The sequence below is a fragment of the Rutilus rutilus genome (assembly GCF_951802725.1).
Source record: "Rutilus rutilus genome assembly, chromosome: 13".
Taxonomy (NCBI): domain Eukaryota; kingdom Metazoa; phylum Chordata; class Actinopteri; order Cypriniformes; family Leuciscidae; genus Rutilus; species Rutilus rutilus.
In genome coordinates, this window is record NC_140218.1 from 13,975,865 (window position 1) to 13,990,709 (window position 14,845).

Consider the following 14,845-nt stretch of genomic DNA (forward strand, 5'->3'; position numbering starts at 1 on the left):
CAGCGATTAGAATATAAAGCTTACAAAAAGGTTTAATCATAAACTAGCACTAAGACCCAGACTCTACCCTACATAAATTTAAGGCCAGGAGCCGCTACTGATTAAATGTCATGTTGAAAAATGGTTGAACTTAAGCATGCTTTCCCACTTTTTTTCAAAACGTTTTATACATTTTAATAATAGTTATACTTCACCTGTTTGATGGTTGATCTTTAAAACACTACCATTGCTATATCTGTTATACATTATTCATATAATTATACACAACAATTTAACACAAGACACCCTTTAATTAGTTTTAAAGAAGGTTTATTTCAGATGTCCAAAAGAACTGTAACAACAAGATTTTTATTGGTTGTGAGGTTTAACTTTCATTTAACCTTCATTTCATTACATTTTTCCATTTCATGGTTCCTAGACGCACACTTCTTTCTGTAATTTCTAATACTCCTCGCCCTCTTCCTCTCCTTCACCCTCGATGGAGTCGACACCGACCTCCTCGTAATCTTTCTCCAGGGCAGCCATGTCCTCTCTGGCCTCTGAGAACTCGCCCTCCTCCATACCCTCACCCACATACCAGTGCACAAAGGCACGCTTGGCGTACATCAGATCGAACTTATGATCCAGACGAGCCCAGGCCTCAGCAATAGCTGTTGTGTTGCTCAGCATGCACACGGCCCTCTGCACTTTAGCCAGATCACCTCCTGGAACCACAGTGGGAGGCTGGTAGTTGATGCCAACCTTGAAACCAGTGGGACACCAGTCCACAAACTGGATGGTGCGCTTGGTCTTGATGGTGGCGATTGCAGCGTTCACATCTTTGGGCACAACGTCACCACGGTACAGCAGGCAGCAAGCCATGTACTTGCCGTGACGTGGGTCACATTTCACCATCTGATTGGCTGGCTCGAAGCAAGCATTAGTGATCTCAGACACAGAGAGTTGCTCATGGTAAGCCTTCTCTGCGGAGATCACTGGGGCGTAGGTAGCCAGAGGGAAGTGGATACGAGGATAAGGCACCAAGTTGGTCTGGAACTCGGTCAGATCGACATTGAGGGCACCATCAAACCTGAGGGAGGCTGTGATGGAGGACACAATCTGGCCAATGAGCCTGTTGAGGTTAGTGTAAGTAGGACGCTCAATGTCGAGGTTCCTACGGCAGATATCATAAATGGCCTCATTGTCTACCATGAAGGCACAGTCAGAGTGCTCTAGGGTGGTGTGGGTGGTCAGGATGGCGTTGTAAGGCTCTACCACAGCGGTGGAGACCTGAGGAGCAGGGTAGATGGAGAACTCAAGCTTGGACTTCTTGCCATAGTCCACAGACAGACGCTCCATCAACAGAGAGGTGAAGCCAGAACCGGTTCCACCACCAAAGCTGTGGAACACCAGGAAACCCTGGAGGCCTGTGCACTGGTCAGCCTGAGAAGAAAACCTGTTGGTCAGTAACCCAACATAATGTATAATTAATTTTATGTTTGTTTATTTGCAACTACCTACCAGTTTGCGAATCCTGTCCAGCACCAGGTCAATGATTTCTTTGCCAATGGTGTAGTGACCACGAGCGTAGTTATTGGCTGCATCTTCCTTTCCTGTGATGAGCTGCTCAGGGTGGAACAGCTGACGGTATGTCCCAGTGCGCACCTCATCTGGACAGATAGGTCATGAGTAAATGTTTAGTAAACTGAGCACTCTGACACACACAATATCACAGATAAAATGAAGTATTATCCTCTTACCAATGACAGTGGGCTCCAGGTCTACAAACACAGCCCTGGGGACGTGCTTTCCAGCTCCAGTCTCACTGAAGAAGGTGTTGAAAGAATCATCGCCTCCTCCGATGGTCTTATCACTGGGCATCTGTCCATCCGGCTGGATGCCATGCTCAAGACAATAGAGTTCCCAGCAGGCATTGCCAATCTGGACTCCAGCTTGACCAACGTGGATCGAGATGCACTCACGCTGTGAAGGAAAGTGCAAAGTTTAAAATCTAACTAAAGAAAAAAACATGTAAATATCACTCTCTTGTGAAGCGAAGCTTTATTTATTTCATCTCACATCTAAACTTCTAAGGCTACAGCCTGTATATCTTGTTTCTGCGCAGTCGTATACCAGTGAGATATCATGTTAGATATCATGAGATCACATTACACCCTCAACTGCTGGTTTACTGATAATGTCCATCAGCTGCATTAGTGATGCTGCCTACATCACCATGAATATTTAACAGCCTCACTAACAGCCCTGAAATGTGATACGATTTCTGAGAATAATTGAAGGCATAGTTCACCCAAAAATGAAAATTGTGTCATCATTTACTCACCCTAAAGATGTTCCAAACCTGTATAAATTAATTTCTTCTGCTCAACACAAAATAAGATATTTTGAAGAGTGTCGATAACCAAACAGTTGATGGACCCCATTGACTTCCAGGTCAATGGGGCCAATCAAATGTTTGGTTAAAAAATAAATTCATACACCCAGGTTTGGAACAACTTGAGGGTGAGTATATGATGACATCATTTTCATTTTTGGGTGAACTATCACTTTAAATTTAATCGCGCTACTCGTCCCTCGAATAAACTTTTTTAAATTATATTCTTAATAGGACATATGATTAAAATAAATAACTGACCAACGACCATATCCTTTGGGAGGCGCTGCATCTCTTTTTTTGTCCATGATTCAAAATGAAACCATACCGGACAGTATGGAGGAGACGGCTACACCCAGATCATTTATGCGGCTCTGTTCTCTTTGTTGTCTCGTTCTAGCGTGCATCACACCCCTAATAAAACCTCTCTTATTTTTCACATTCTTTCTTAGGTTATTAATGCATCAATGACTACACGTAAAATGCACACATTTAAATACATACATTAGCTTAAAAAAATAAAATAAAATAAAAAACCTTTAAATACATTATTTACTAAATCTTTTTTTTTCACCGCTTTTTTGCAGAATACGTATAAAGGTGTATTTTCTTGTTCCATATTCTATTTTAAATCCGAAATATTATACGCATAATACACAGTAAATACGTTGAATTACATTTTTTTTTCCCTAAAATAAGCAATATGAAGTATATGAAATTGTGCTCACCATTGTTTCTGGAAGTGTTGCTTGGCCGGGCGAGAAAGATTCTCAACGGAGAGATCTTACAGTTCGACAACGAGGGGTCGATGTAAGAATAATAACGTTATAACGGACTGACCTCACTTTATATACGTGTTGTCCTGGCGACTACGTTTCTCACATTTGATTGGTCAGACGCGATGAGTTCTGCCAAGTTCAGAAGGCAGACTAATTTCTATTGGTTGTCAGAAAGATTAGGCTTAGTGAAACACCTCCCAGAACCTCACCCAATACATCTGAAATACTGAATAACGTTTTAATCCAAGACATGATTGTGCAGGAATCAACGATCAACGAAGAAAAGGTGAAATTATGATTTTAAAATTTGTATCAATTTTAGTTGTTCTCCCTTACCCCTCCCATTATGCTTTTAATGACTCTAAAACACTTGTATCATATTACATTAGTGATAATTTTAGACGAACACCTTGTATACGTAAACCTTTATGTACAAGCAACTTTGTGTAACTTGATCAACCTATTCTCCATCTGTTCTCTTTGACACCTTCTGCCCCTTTTAAGAGATTAGCCTGGGGTACATTTTGGACTTAGTTATCACATATTCTTTTCCCATTCTTTAAATTGTGCTTAGAAAAGGTACTAAAATAGGGACTTTTGTATATAGCATATCCAAGGTGCAATTGAGCAAATTAAAAGAAGAAATGGGCTGAAATTACTTAATGATAACCTGGGGTGAAAAGGTAAGTTGTAAGGCTTTGTGTGAAACTATAAAGGATTTACAGGATGTAGCAAACACACACTAACTCAAGAAATAATAGTTTATAGTTTATGAAAATCAGCAGCCTTTATTCAGCTTCACTATTCCTCTTCAGAAAGGAATACAAATGCATTTGAATATTTTCTTAAAAATGTTGAGTCATAAATAGCTATGGGATGAAATGACCCAGCATAGACGTTAGGAATATAGGCCATGATGGGACTAGGACACCCAACCCCCCATGCCCTCCACCCATCCTCCAGCCGTTGCTAGGCGATGAATAACGGAGTTGCTTAGATACTGACTAGTATCCAACACACAAGCCTACATTAACGGCCATTATGTGTAGATCACATGACCCTGAATCTGAATAGCAGCACACAGGGGGAGGATGCAGCTGCCCCAGCAGGGAATGAGGGGATGGCCCATCCTTTTTAATACCCACTCTTCCATCTGGCCCTATTTAGTTACACCAATACCACATTCTGTCAACAGAGTATATATACAGTGGGTACGGAAAGTATTCAGACCCCCTTACATTTTTCACTCTTTGTTATATTGCAGCCATTTGCTAAAATCATTTAAGTTAATTTTTTTCCCCCTCATTATTGTACACACAGAACCCCATATTGACAGAAAAACACAGAATTGTTGACATTTTTGCACATTTATTAAAAAAGAAAAACTGAAATATCACATGGTCCTAAGTATTCAGACCCTTTGCTCAGTATTTAGTAGAAGCACCCTTTTGATCTAATACAGCCATGAGTCTTTTTGGGAAAGATGCAACAAGTTTTTCACACCTGGATTTGGGTATCCTCTGCCATTCCTCCTTGCAGATCCTCTCCAGTTCTGTCAGGTTGGATGGTCAACGTTGGTGGACAGCCATTTTCAGGTCTCTCCAGAGATGCTCAATTGGGTTTAAGTCAGGGCTCTGGCTGGGCCATTCAAGAACAGTCACAGAGTTGTTGTGAAGCCACTCCTTCGTTATTTTAGCTGTGTGCTTAGGGTCATTGTCTTGTTGGAAGGTGAACCTTCGGCCCAGTCTGAGGTCCAGAGCACTCTGGAGAAGGTTTTCGTCCAGGATATCCCTGTACTTGGCCGCATTCATCTTTCCCTCGATTGCAACCAGTCGTCCTGTCCCTGCAGCTGAAAAACACCCCCACAGCATGATGCTGCCACCACCATGTTTCACTGTTGAGACTGTATTGGACAGGTGATGAGCAGTGCCTGGTTTTCTCCACACATACCGCTTAGAATTAAGGCCAAAAAGTTCTATCTTGGTCTCATCAGACCAGAGAATCTTATTTATCACCATCTTGGAGTCCTTCAGGTGTGCTTTCATGTGTCTTGCACTGAGGAGAGGCTTCCGTCGGGCCACTCTGCCATAAAGCCCAGACTGGTGGATGGCTGCAGTGATGGTTGACTTACTACAACTTTCTCCCATCTCCCGACTGCATCTCTGGAGCTCAGCCACAGTGATCTTTGGGTTCTTCTTTACCTCTCTCACCAAGGCTCTTCTCCCCCGATAGCTCAGTTTGGCCGGACGGCCATCTCTAGGAAGGGTTCTGGTCGTCCCAAACGTCTTCCATTTAAGGATTATGGAGGCCACTGTGCTCTTAGGAACCTTAAGTGCAGCAGAAATGTTTTTGTAACCTTGGCCAGATCTGTGCCTTGCCACAATTCGGTCTCTGAGCTCTTCAGGCAGTTCCTTTGACCTCATGATTCTCATTTGCTCTGACATGCACTGTGAGCTGTAAGGTCTTATATAGACAGGTGTGTGGCTTTCCTAATCAAGTCCAATCAGTATAATCAAACACAGCTGGACTCAAATGAAGGTGTAGAACCATCTCAAGGATGATCAGCAAAGGGTCTGAATACTTAGGACCATGTGATATTTCAGTTTTTCTTTTTTAATAAATGTGCAAAAATGTCAACAATTCTGTGTTTTTCTGTCAATATGGGGTGCTGTGTGTACAATAATGAGGAAAAAAAATGAACTTAAATGATTTTAGCAAATGGCTGCAATATAACAAAGAGTGAAAAATTTAAGGGGGTCTGAATACTTTCCGTACCCACTGTATATACATATACACACTACTAGTCAAAAGTAATGATGCTGAATAATGAAAGTTTGATCACAGCAATAAATTAGCCTACATTTTAAAAATATATTACAACAGAAACCAGTTCATTTAAATTGTAATACTATTTCACAGTATTACTTTCTTTACTGTATTTTTGATCAAATAAATGCAGCCATGGTGAGATGAAGATAATACTTTCAAAAACAATAAAAAACCTTAATGTTTTTGATCTGTATGTATGTATGCATGTATATACAGTATATATATATATATAAAGTGTTCATTACTGATTCCAAAGTATGACAAGTTAGTAATGTAATCCATTACATTACACATTTTTTAATAATCTTGTACCATATTGATAAAAAAATACATAGATAAAGAAAATATATCCCAGTCTTTGTTATCAACTATGAAGTTCATTAAACGCTACATTAGTGTTTCATAGGGTTCTTGATTGAAGTCCAGGGGGTTTGTGAGTTTAATGAAAAGCTATAATTATGTAAATCATAGAAATGTAAAATTTAAATAAATAATTTAAAAATAATAATAAAACATTTTTATTTGAAAGACAAAAGCCTTCCAAAGACATAACAATATGGTTAAATGACTCACGGAGTGATAATTCAAATAATAGTTAATGTGTTCGTCAGGAGTTGATTCGACGCAATGTTGAGAAAACCCTGAGAAAAAGTGAAATGATAAATGCTGTGTTGCCTCTTAATTATAGCCACCGGACTAGTGGCTGGTCTGTGAGTGAAATTCCACAAACCTAGAAGACCTTCTGATATAAGTGGAGGCTATATAATTAGGGAGAATCAATAAATTATGAAAATTATGAAATGTATATTATCTTAAATACAAGTGGCCCAAAGTAAATATTTTCAGCTATTCTCTTCTCGACAGGCAGTCTAGGAGACACTGAAACACTGAAACTTGAGAGTTATGTTAGTATAAACACAATGAAATGCAATATTATGAGGATAAAGGTACATTTCCTCTAGTATATTTCATGTGAGCCCCAAAAGATTATGTTTTCCAGTATCAATATATTTTATGAGCCATCAGATGTTTGTCTTCCGCCATGGTTACTTGCATGCAAATGTTTTCTGCTGCCATTCTTCTGCAATGCACATAACCTCTTAGACTTATTGATTTGTCATTGATAAATGTAAAATTCTTACTTTAGCCTGTCCTTTTTCTCCCTCTTCTCTCTCTTCCCTCTCTTTTTTTTATGCATGAGTGTTCACTGTTTATAGGCTGGTTGCTAACAACATTTGAGCAGTGAAAACAGTAAGCCTACCGGTCTCACATAGCTCCTCGTACATGTTTAGAATACTAATGCTTTCCTACAGGCTAGGAATTCTCTGTAATTCTTACATTTTTTCAGTATTTTATACACCTATTGGTATTCTTTTAAATTACTCATTATTAATGTGATTATGCTTGTAACTATTTGCATTATTGTATATACAGTATATGTGTATATATATATATAGTCCTTTCATTTAGCAATTTTTGTAGGCAAGATTTAATGCCATATTAATCAACTGCTCTGAAACAGATTGCATCTCTGTTGCTTTTTCAGCATAATCTCTGATCCTGCTCACTGCAGTGCACAACCCATTAAGACAAGGACCAAAAATCAATATTGTCAATGACGCAGGCGTAAAAAAGGGCTACTGCTATCCTGCATGAGGGGGTATAACAGGAAGATAAAACACTGATATGCAAATTGATATGCAAACACTGACGGACATGATACGATTATCTTTTCATATAGATTGAGAGCTTCTCTTTCACCTTATACTTCCAGATGTTAACTGCTATCTACACCGGAGGCATTTTGATATCAGAAGATGAACAATAGAGTTTAATATTGATACTTAATTTGTCACTTGATTTATGTGTAAACACAGAATAGCATAGGCTATCAGTGAGCATGCTCCTCTTAAGGTTTCTAAAGTTATTTATTGGAATTAATATCCTCCTAACATCTTGAAGTTATAAAGACTGAGGGAAAAAATGGAAGTTGCGATAGTCTTTTCCAGGCTATCCCTATGATGATCTCAACTCTTTTTATTTTTATTTAACAATTGCTTGCAAAATGATGGTTCATATTTCGCGCGTCATATTCCGTGATAAAATTAATAAATCAAGTAAATGAATAAATAAACAAGTAGGCTAAATTACACCCCCCCTCCCGATTTTCACACAAGCCCCCCTGAGAATTGTAAAAGCCCACCCAAGTCGTTTGTCCTGGCGCCGGGACTGGTCTTTTCTTCCCTATTGTGACATATATTCGAGTAACATGGCTTCTCGAACAAGAAAAAATGTAGGGCGGGACTTGATTTTGTCCGTGAGAAATTGATTGGATGGTTGAGGTTTGGTATTGCTGTGATCTCATGTGACTGACAGGTTGTCCCGCCCTCACACCAGTAAACACGTCATTAGAGAAGAGAAGATGTTCCTGCAAAGGCTAGTTATTTTAGTTAAAGATTATGAGGGCACACAAATTATGCCTATCCATGCATGTATAAATAATTTGTTATAAATACTGCAATATTCCATAAAAAACCCAAGAATGGTCAGTTTTGATTTTATGATGATTTTAAAAAGTATGGAGGCTTCTTACTAACAACAAAAGCAGTCTTTTAAAGGAGCAATACTGTATTCATGTGTAGAGAACTGCAAGCATTTAGCTGATGTAAAAAAGTCCATGACTCAGAGTTACAGACTGACATTAAGTACACAGCCAATGGCATAATGCCAAATAGGGTTTGTGGTTTATGTTTAAAGTTTGCTCACCACTGGCAACTGCACACAGACCCGTCCCTCCCTTCCTATTCTCATAGTAGCAGGCAGCTGTGAGAGTTCCCTGCAGTTTTCCAGCCAACGGGGCTTCACTTTATGATGCTTTTTGAGATTTCTGTTATGTTGTAAGCACACTTGTGAATGGAGAAACAATATGTGATTTAAATGAAAGTTTGGTATTAACTGATATAGTTAAAGGTTATACCGTTATATGTATTTAAACATAAAATAAAGGAAATAAGACTGAGTTGGTTGTACTCAGACCCTGCAATTAGGAATGTGTTTAAATAGACACAAACAGGCTTCCAGTTTTTCAGAAACCCAGCAGATGTGAACAGCTCACTGGCATTGACAGCCCACGTGACGAACACGATGACATCATTTCAACAAAATCTAGGACACAGAGGGAGGAGAGACTGCAAGCAGGACAGTGAGAGGGTTCATGGTACCATGCAACACTAGGCCCGGTCTGATAGCATCTGTCTGACTGTTTCTACATTCAGAGATTTTATACTTTAAAGTGTAGCGTTCACAAACTCAACACTGTAAAAAAAAACAGTCAGGCAATACAAAAATTAGTTTAATATGTCCATGCTGACAATAACAAATCCAATATGGTTGGTCTTTGCTGTTTTGTGCTGGTCTCTTAACCTATTAAATGATTATTTTATTCAGTATTAGTCAGAAATAATATTTAATTGGTATCAATATTTTCTCAAACAGTAGCCTAAAGCTGGGTGCACAATGTTGCTTGTCAGACTGTATGAACCATCTCGCACACTGTTGGATCTCAGTTCTCATGTAATGTCAGACTGTACGGTAGATGCATTAAAGGGTTAGTTTACCCAAAAAAGAAAATGATGTCATCATTTACTCACCCTCGTGTTGTTCCAAAGCCATATGCCTTTCGTTCATCTTTGGAAAAAAAATGAAGATATTTTTTTAATTTAATTTCTGTCCCTCCATTGACAGCTGCGTAACTGCACTTTGACGCTTCAAAAAGTTCATAAACAGATTGTAAAACTAATCCATATGAATTGAGAGGTTTAGTCCACATTTTCTGAAAAGACAATCACTTTATAATGAACAGATTGAATTTACTAGGCTTTTATTCACATTAACTGATGGTAAAGAGAGAGAGAGAGAGCGAGAGAGAGAGAGCGCACTTCTGTTGCTTTTGATTGCTGATCGCTCACTTAGCACATATGCGTCATTTGAACTAAAACTAAATCGGATGTGCAAGTAAAAACATGAACTATAACATGACTTAAGAGTGGTCCCCAACATTAATTGGTAAAAAAAAAACATATTGGATTTGTTATTGTCAGCAGGGACATATTAAACAAATTTTTGTATTGCCTGACTGTTCTTTAAATTTGGAACTCAAATTTGGGACTCAGTGTGCAAGGGCCTTAAGACATAACATAACATAACCGACTATGTTCCACATGGATACTTGCCTATACAGGCATTTTGACATAATTTTGTGTGAATTTGTCCATTCAAGTGCTGAGAGGTAGCTTTCTGGGATCCAGATCCGGATGTTTACGCACAGAAAACTTTTTACTTACTGTACCACCTTCCTGTAATAATGTTGGGGACCACTCGTAAGTCATGTTATAGTTCATGTTTTTACTTGCACATCCGATTTAGTTTTAGTTCAAATGACGCATATTTGCTAAGTGAGCGATCAGCAATCAAAAGCAACAGAAGTGCGCTCTCTCTCTCTCGCTCTCTCACACTGAATCCGAAATTTTCGCATGCGTTTTTTCGTATCCGTCATTCTATGGCTCTGAATTGTCAAAACACCATTCAAATGCTTGGTATGGATGCGAAAAACGCAGAAAATCGAACCCGATCCGAATTATTATTATTATTATTATTATTATTATTATTATTATTTTTGACGGACTAAAGTTTCGGACTCAAATTTCGGACTCAGTGTGCAAGGGCCTTTAAGTGAACGTAAACAGTTGAAAAGGTAACACGTGTGTAACAGTATGTTGCATGTTAATCTACAAAAGTTTCTAATCTACAAAATAAAAAATTCTCATGATGGTTTCATATCTTCATTTATCACAGGTTTAATAACACATTGAATAGATAATAAATGTATAAATGTGTCCTAACGGACATTTTTCATTCAGCAGATCTTAGGACCCAGATAGCAAGGTGACATTGATTCAATGTTGAAATACAAGGCTAATGTTAACAGGTTCATATTCCTGTATGAATATCAAAACTAGAAATGCACTAGTCGGTAAAACAATATCTGATGTGCATTACACTGATTTATATTGTACACTTGCTACATTTTAATCTCTCTTCCTCGTTCCGTCGTCATGCTCATTCAACTCCTCCCCTTCATCCTCAACTGACTGACTCAATCTTGGACAGTGTACTCACAGTATACTCCCCCCAAAAAGAAATTGCCTGCCTTGTGATATTCTCCTCATCGCTCCATCCCCTCCAGAACAATGGTGAGTATAATTATTTTTCTTTACCTTTCAAACATTGACGCGGCAAAGGTTTTTATCCCAAAAGTGCTTGTCATAATAATGCTCGTCTGGTATTCTTCAAAGCGGCTCGAGCGGCTTTTCTTTGTCATTCAGCGCGCGCCCTGTCCTTAAAATGGAGGAAAAGCTCGCGACATTGCGACGACGTGTCGACGGCAAAGATTTATTTTTGCTAATAATCTTAAGTGCTGTAATGCAAAGAATGCTACAGTTAAAAATGTTATTCATCGTACTGACATTTAGTTTATAAATGCCTTTGCAAACGCCATCCCGATTACATTCACCCATTCATCAATCCATTCATTCATAACGGTGCCTTCAGAATATGCTCGAAATTACGCGTTGATGGTCAAATGCCGTTATAAATAACATAATCAAATTTGGATGATGCACAAACCCTTTTTGGTTATAAATCATATTTAGGCTATAGTAGGCTAGTACACCTGTTTTGAGGGTGCATGTCCAAAACCATCTGACATGATGAAGTGATTTTTTTTTTTTTTTTTTTTGACGTAGCCTATGCATTGAATATGATTGTCAAAACAGTGTGCATTATCACTGTCTCAATCATTATATATTATATACGATATAATAATCTAATATATATTCTTTTGCAATTGCTGTATAAATTAAATCACCATGTATTTTAATTGATGAATGTGACTTAAATGATGTCTTAACAAAAATGCACAAATAGATAGATCTTTTTCCCCCATCAGATATTAACATAGAATTTTCTTGAAATTTGCATCCACCCCTCCTCCCATCTGCATGAGGAGTAAACTGGGTGGGGACTGCAGCTGTCTGCAGGAGCTCATGCCAGGCCTGTGCAGCAGATGACTGGATTTCTATTCCTGTTCTATTCCACAGCTGTTATTATCTCCATTGAGATTTTACATTAAAGGTGTTCATGCATTTTATTATTTTGCTGATATTGTTTTCATTTAATTTCTGTTTAATTTTTTATCATGCTGTCTTCAGGGAAATTCAAAGATTCAACCAAATATTCAAGATTAGCATTGACCAAATATAAATATTCAAGAATTGATCATTAAAAAATCCATATTAATCAAAGAATATTCTGAATTCCCTTCAAATAGTGGACACAGCCCTTGAGAAAATACCATTCAGTTTCTGCATCTAAAAACCTACTATAACTAATGCTCCCAAAATTGAAATCCATACTCTTTCGTAGACCATTGAGATGACAGATAAATGGGAAAAGGTAGATTTCTGTCAACATTTTTATTGTTCTCTTTCAATGGCTAGTCAGACACGGTCTGGCAAGCCTTTTCTGTGTGGGTGGGGCATCCGCCTTGTTCCCATTCTGCTGCCTCATTCCCTTTGAATAAAGAGAGCTGACTGCTTTCTTTGTTCTTCCTTTTTGGTAACCTACTAAGTCTTTACTATGCAGTTCACTTGTTGTATGTCTGACCTTAAGATAAATAATGTTTAAGCGGGTTTTTACAGCGCATTATGGTGGTGTGTTTCTGATGCAATGTCAGTCAGATGTCCATTGTTGTACCTAAAACACTGAACACATTCAAATGACAACAGAACGAGCAAAAGAAAGCCTTTGAGCATGTCTTGAGAGCCAGCGACCTTATAAAAAGATTTGTGGCTTTTTGTTGTTAACTATAAAAACTATAAAAATTGATTTCCCCATTCCCTTCTACAGCGTGAGTGCATCTCCATCCACGTTGGTCAAGCTGGAGTCCAGATTGGCAATGCCTGCTGGGAACTCTATTGTCTTGAGCATGGCATCCAGCCGGATGGACAGATGCCCAGTGATAAGACCATCGGAGGAGGCGATGATTCTTTCAACACCTTCTTCAGTGAGACTGGAGCTGGAAAGCACGTCCCCAGGGCTGTGTTTGTAGACCTGGAGCCCACTGTCATTGGTAAGAGGATGGGACTTCATTTTATCTGTGATATTGTGTGTGTCAGAGTACTCAGTTTACTAAACATTTACTCATGATGACCTATCTGTCCAGATGAGGTGCGCTCTGGGACATACCGTCAGCTGTTCCACCCTGAGCAGCTCATCACAGGAAAGGAAGATGCAGCCAATAACTACGCTCGTGGTCACTACACTATTGGAAAAGAAATCATTGACCTGGTGCTGGACAGGATTCGCAAACTGGTTGGTAGTTGCAAATAAACAAACATAAAATGAATTATACATTATGTTGGGTTACTGACCAACAGGTTTTCTTCTCAGGCTGACCAGTGCACAGGCCTCCAGGGTTTCCTGGTGTTCCACAGCTTTGGTGGTGGAACCGGTTCTGGCTTCACCTCTCTGTTGATGGAGCGTCTGTCTGTGGACTATGGCAAGAAGTCCAAGCTTGAGTTCTCCATCTACCCTGCTCCTCAGGTCTCCACCGCTGTGGTAGAGCCTTACAACTCCATCCTGACCACCCACACCACCCTAGAGCACTCTGACTGTGCCTTCATGGTAGACAATGAGGCCATTTATGATATCTGCCGTAGGAACCTCGACATTGAGCGTCCTACTTACACTAACCTCAACAGGCTGATCAGTCAAATCGTGTCCTCCATCACAGCCTCCCTCAGGTTTGATGGTGCCCTCAATGTCGATCTCACCGAGTTCCAGACCAACTTGGTGCCTTATCCTCGTATCCACTTCCCTCTGGCTACCTACGCCCCAGTGATCTCCGCAGAGAAGGCTTACCATGAGCAACTCTCTGTGTCTGAGATCACTAATGCTTGCTTCGAGCCAGCCAATCAGATGGTGAAATGTGACCCACGTCACGGCAAGTACATGGCTTGCTGCCTGCTGTACCGTGGTGACGTTGTGCCCAAAGATGTGAACGCTGCAATCGCCACCATCAAGACCAAGCGCACCATCCAGTTTGTGGACTGGTGTCCCACTGGTTTCAAGGTTGGCATCAACTACCAGCCTCCCACTGTGGTTCCAGGAGGTGATCTGGCTAAAGTGCAGAGGGCCGTGTGCATGCTGAGCAACACAACAGCTATTGCTGAGGCCTGGGCTCGTCTGGATCATAAGTTCGATCTGATGTACGCCAAGCGTGCCTTTGTGCACTGGTATGTGGGTGAGGGTATGGAGGAGGGTGAGTTCTCAGAGGCCAGAGAGGACATGGCTGCCCTGGAGAAAGATTACGAGGAGGTCGGTGTCGACTCCATCGAGGGTGAAGGAGAGGAAGAGGGCGAGGAGTATTAAAATGGTCACTAAATGTCTAAGATTGAAAACAGTAGACCGTTAATTTACAAACGATATACATGAGGTATCAAGTGTAAAGTCTACTCCTAAATGTTAGAGACACATTCTTGATCAGTTGTTTTATTTATATGGCCAGTATGACTTTTATTTGTGGAATTTGCTTGCCAAATTTTGACTGAATAAATTGATGGTGATCAAAAATCTGTCTATGTGCAATGTTTTAAAAATCTTTTTTTGTGGAGGTTAACATAGGCTTTTGGTTTTAAGACTTTCTGGGCATTCAAGAGAAGTAATCTGCTTACTAACCTTGTTTGGCTTCCAACAACTTCAGATGAAGGAAAAGTAGATTAGTAGTCACTCAGCAGTCGGTATT

General features: G+C 39.6%; 2 protein-coding genes across 2 annotated transcripts; one reads left to right on the forward strand and one right to left on the reverse strand.

Annotated features, from left to right (window-relative positions):
* Window positions 1–287: 287 nt before the first annotated feature.
* LOC311301825 (tubulin alpha-1A chain-like) lies at window positions 288–3,254 on the reverse strand. The gene is made up of 4 exons (XM_084427175.1): window positions 3,103–3,254; window positions 1,740–1,962; window positions 1,501–1,649; window positions 288–1,422 (listed from the first exon to the last, which is right to left on the reverse strand). Exons 1-4 carry the CDS (start codon window positions 3,103–3,105, stop codon window positions 442–444), a joined length of 1,356 nt encoding a protein of 451 aa, XP_084283301.1. The 5' UTR covers window positions 3,106–3,254; the 3' UTR covers window positions 288–441.
* Window positions 3,255–11,117: 7,863 nt separating this feature from the next.
* On the forward strand, window positions 11,118–14,673 carry LOC311301827 (tubulin alpha chain-like). The gene is made up of 4 exons (XM_084427178.1): window positions 11,118–11,234; window positions 12,949–13,171; window positions 13,265–13,413; window positions 13,492–14,673. Exons 1-4 carry the CDS (start codon window positions 11,232–11,234, stop codon window positions 14,470–14,472), a joined length of 1,356 nt encoding a protein of 451 aa, XP_084283304.1. The 5' UTR covers window positions 11,118–11,231; the 3' UTR covers window positions 14,473–14,673.
* The last annotated feature ends 172 nt before the right edge of the window (window positions 14,674–14,845 follow it).

What these genes read in the sequence shown, in the direction of transcription:
- LOC311301827 (XM_084427178.1), top strand. An exon ending in CCTGGAGCCCACTGTCATTG is followed by an intron (nt 13,172 to 13,264) that starts GTAAGAGGATGG and finishes CTATCTGTCCAG; the next exon opens with ATGAGGTGCGCTCTGGGACA. An exon ending in TGGACAGGATTCGCAAACTG is followed by an intron (nt 13,414 to 13,491) that starts GTTGGTAGTTGC and finishes TTTTCTTCTCAG; the next exon opens with GCTGACCAGTGCACAGGCCT.
- LOC311301825 (XM_084427175.1), bottom strand. An exon ending in CCTGGAGCCCACTGTCATTG is followed by an intron (nt 1,650 to 1,739) that starts GTAAGAGGATAA and finishes CTATCTGTCCAG; the next exon opens with ATGAGGTGCGCACTGGGACA. An exon ending in TGGACAGGATTCGCAAACTG is followed by an intron (nt 1,423 to 1,500) that starts GTAGGTAGTTGC and finishes TTTTCTTCTCAG; the next exon opens with GCTGACCAGTGCACAGGCCT.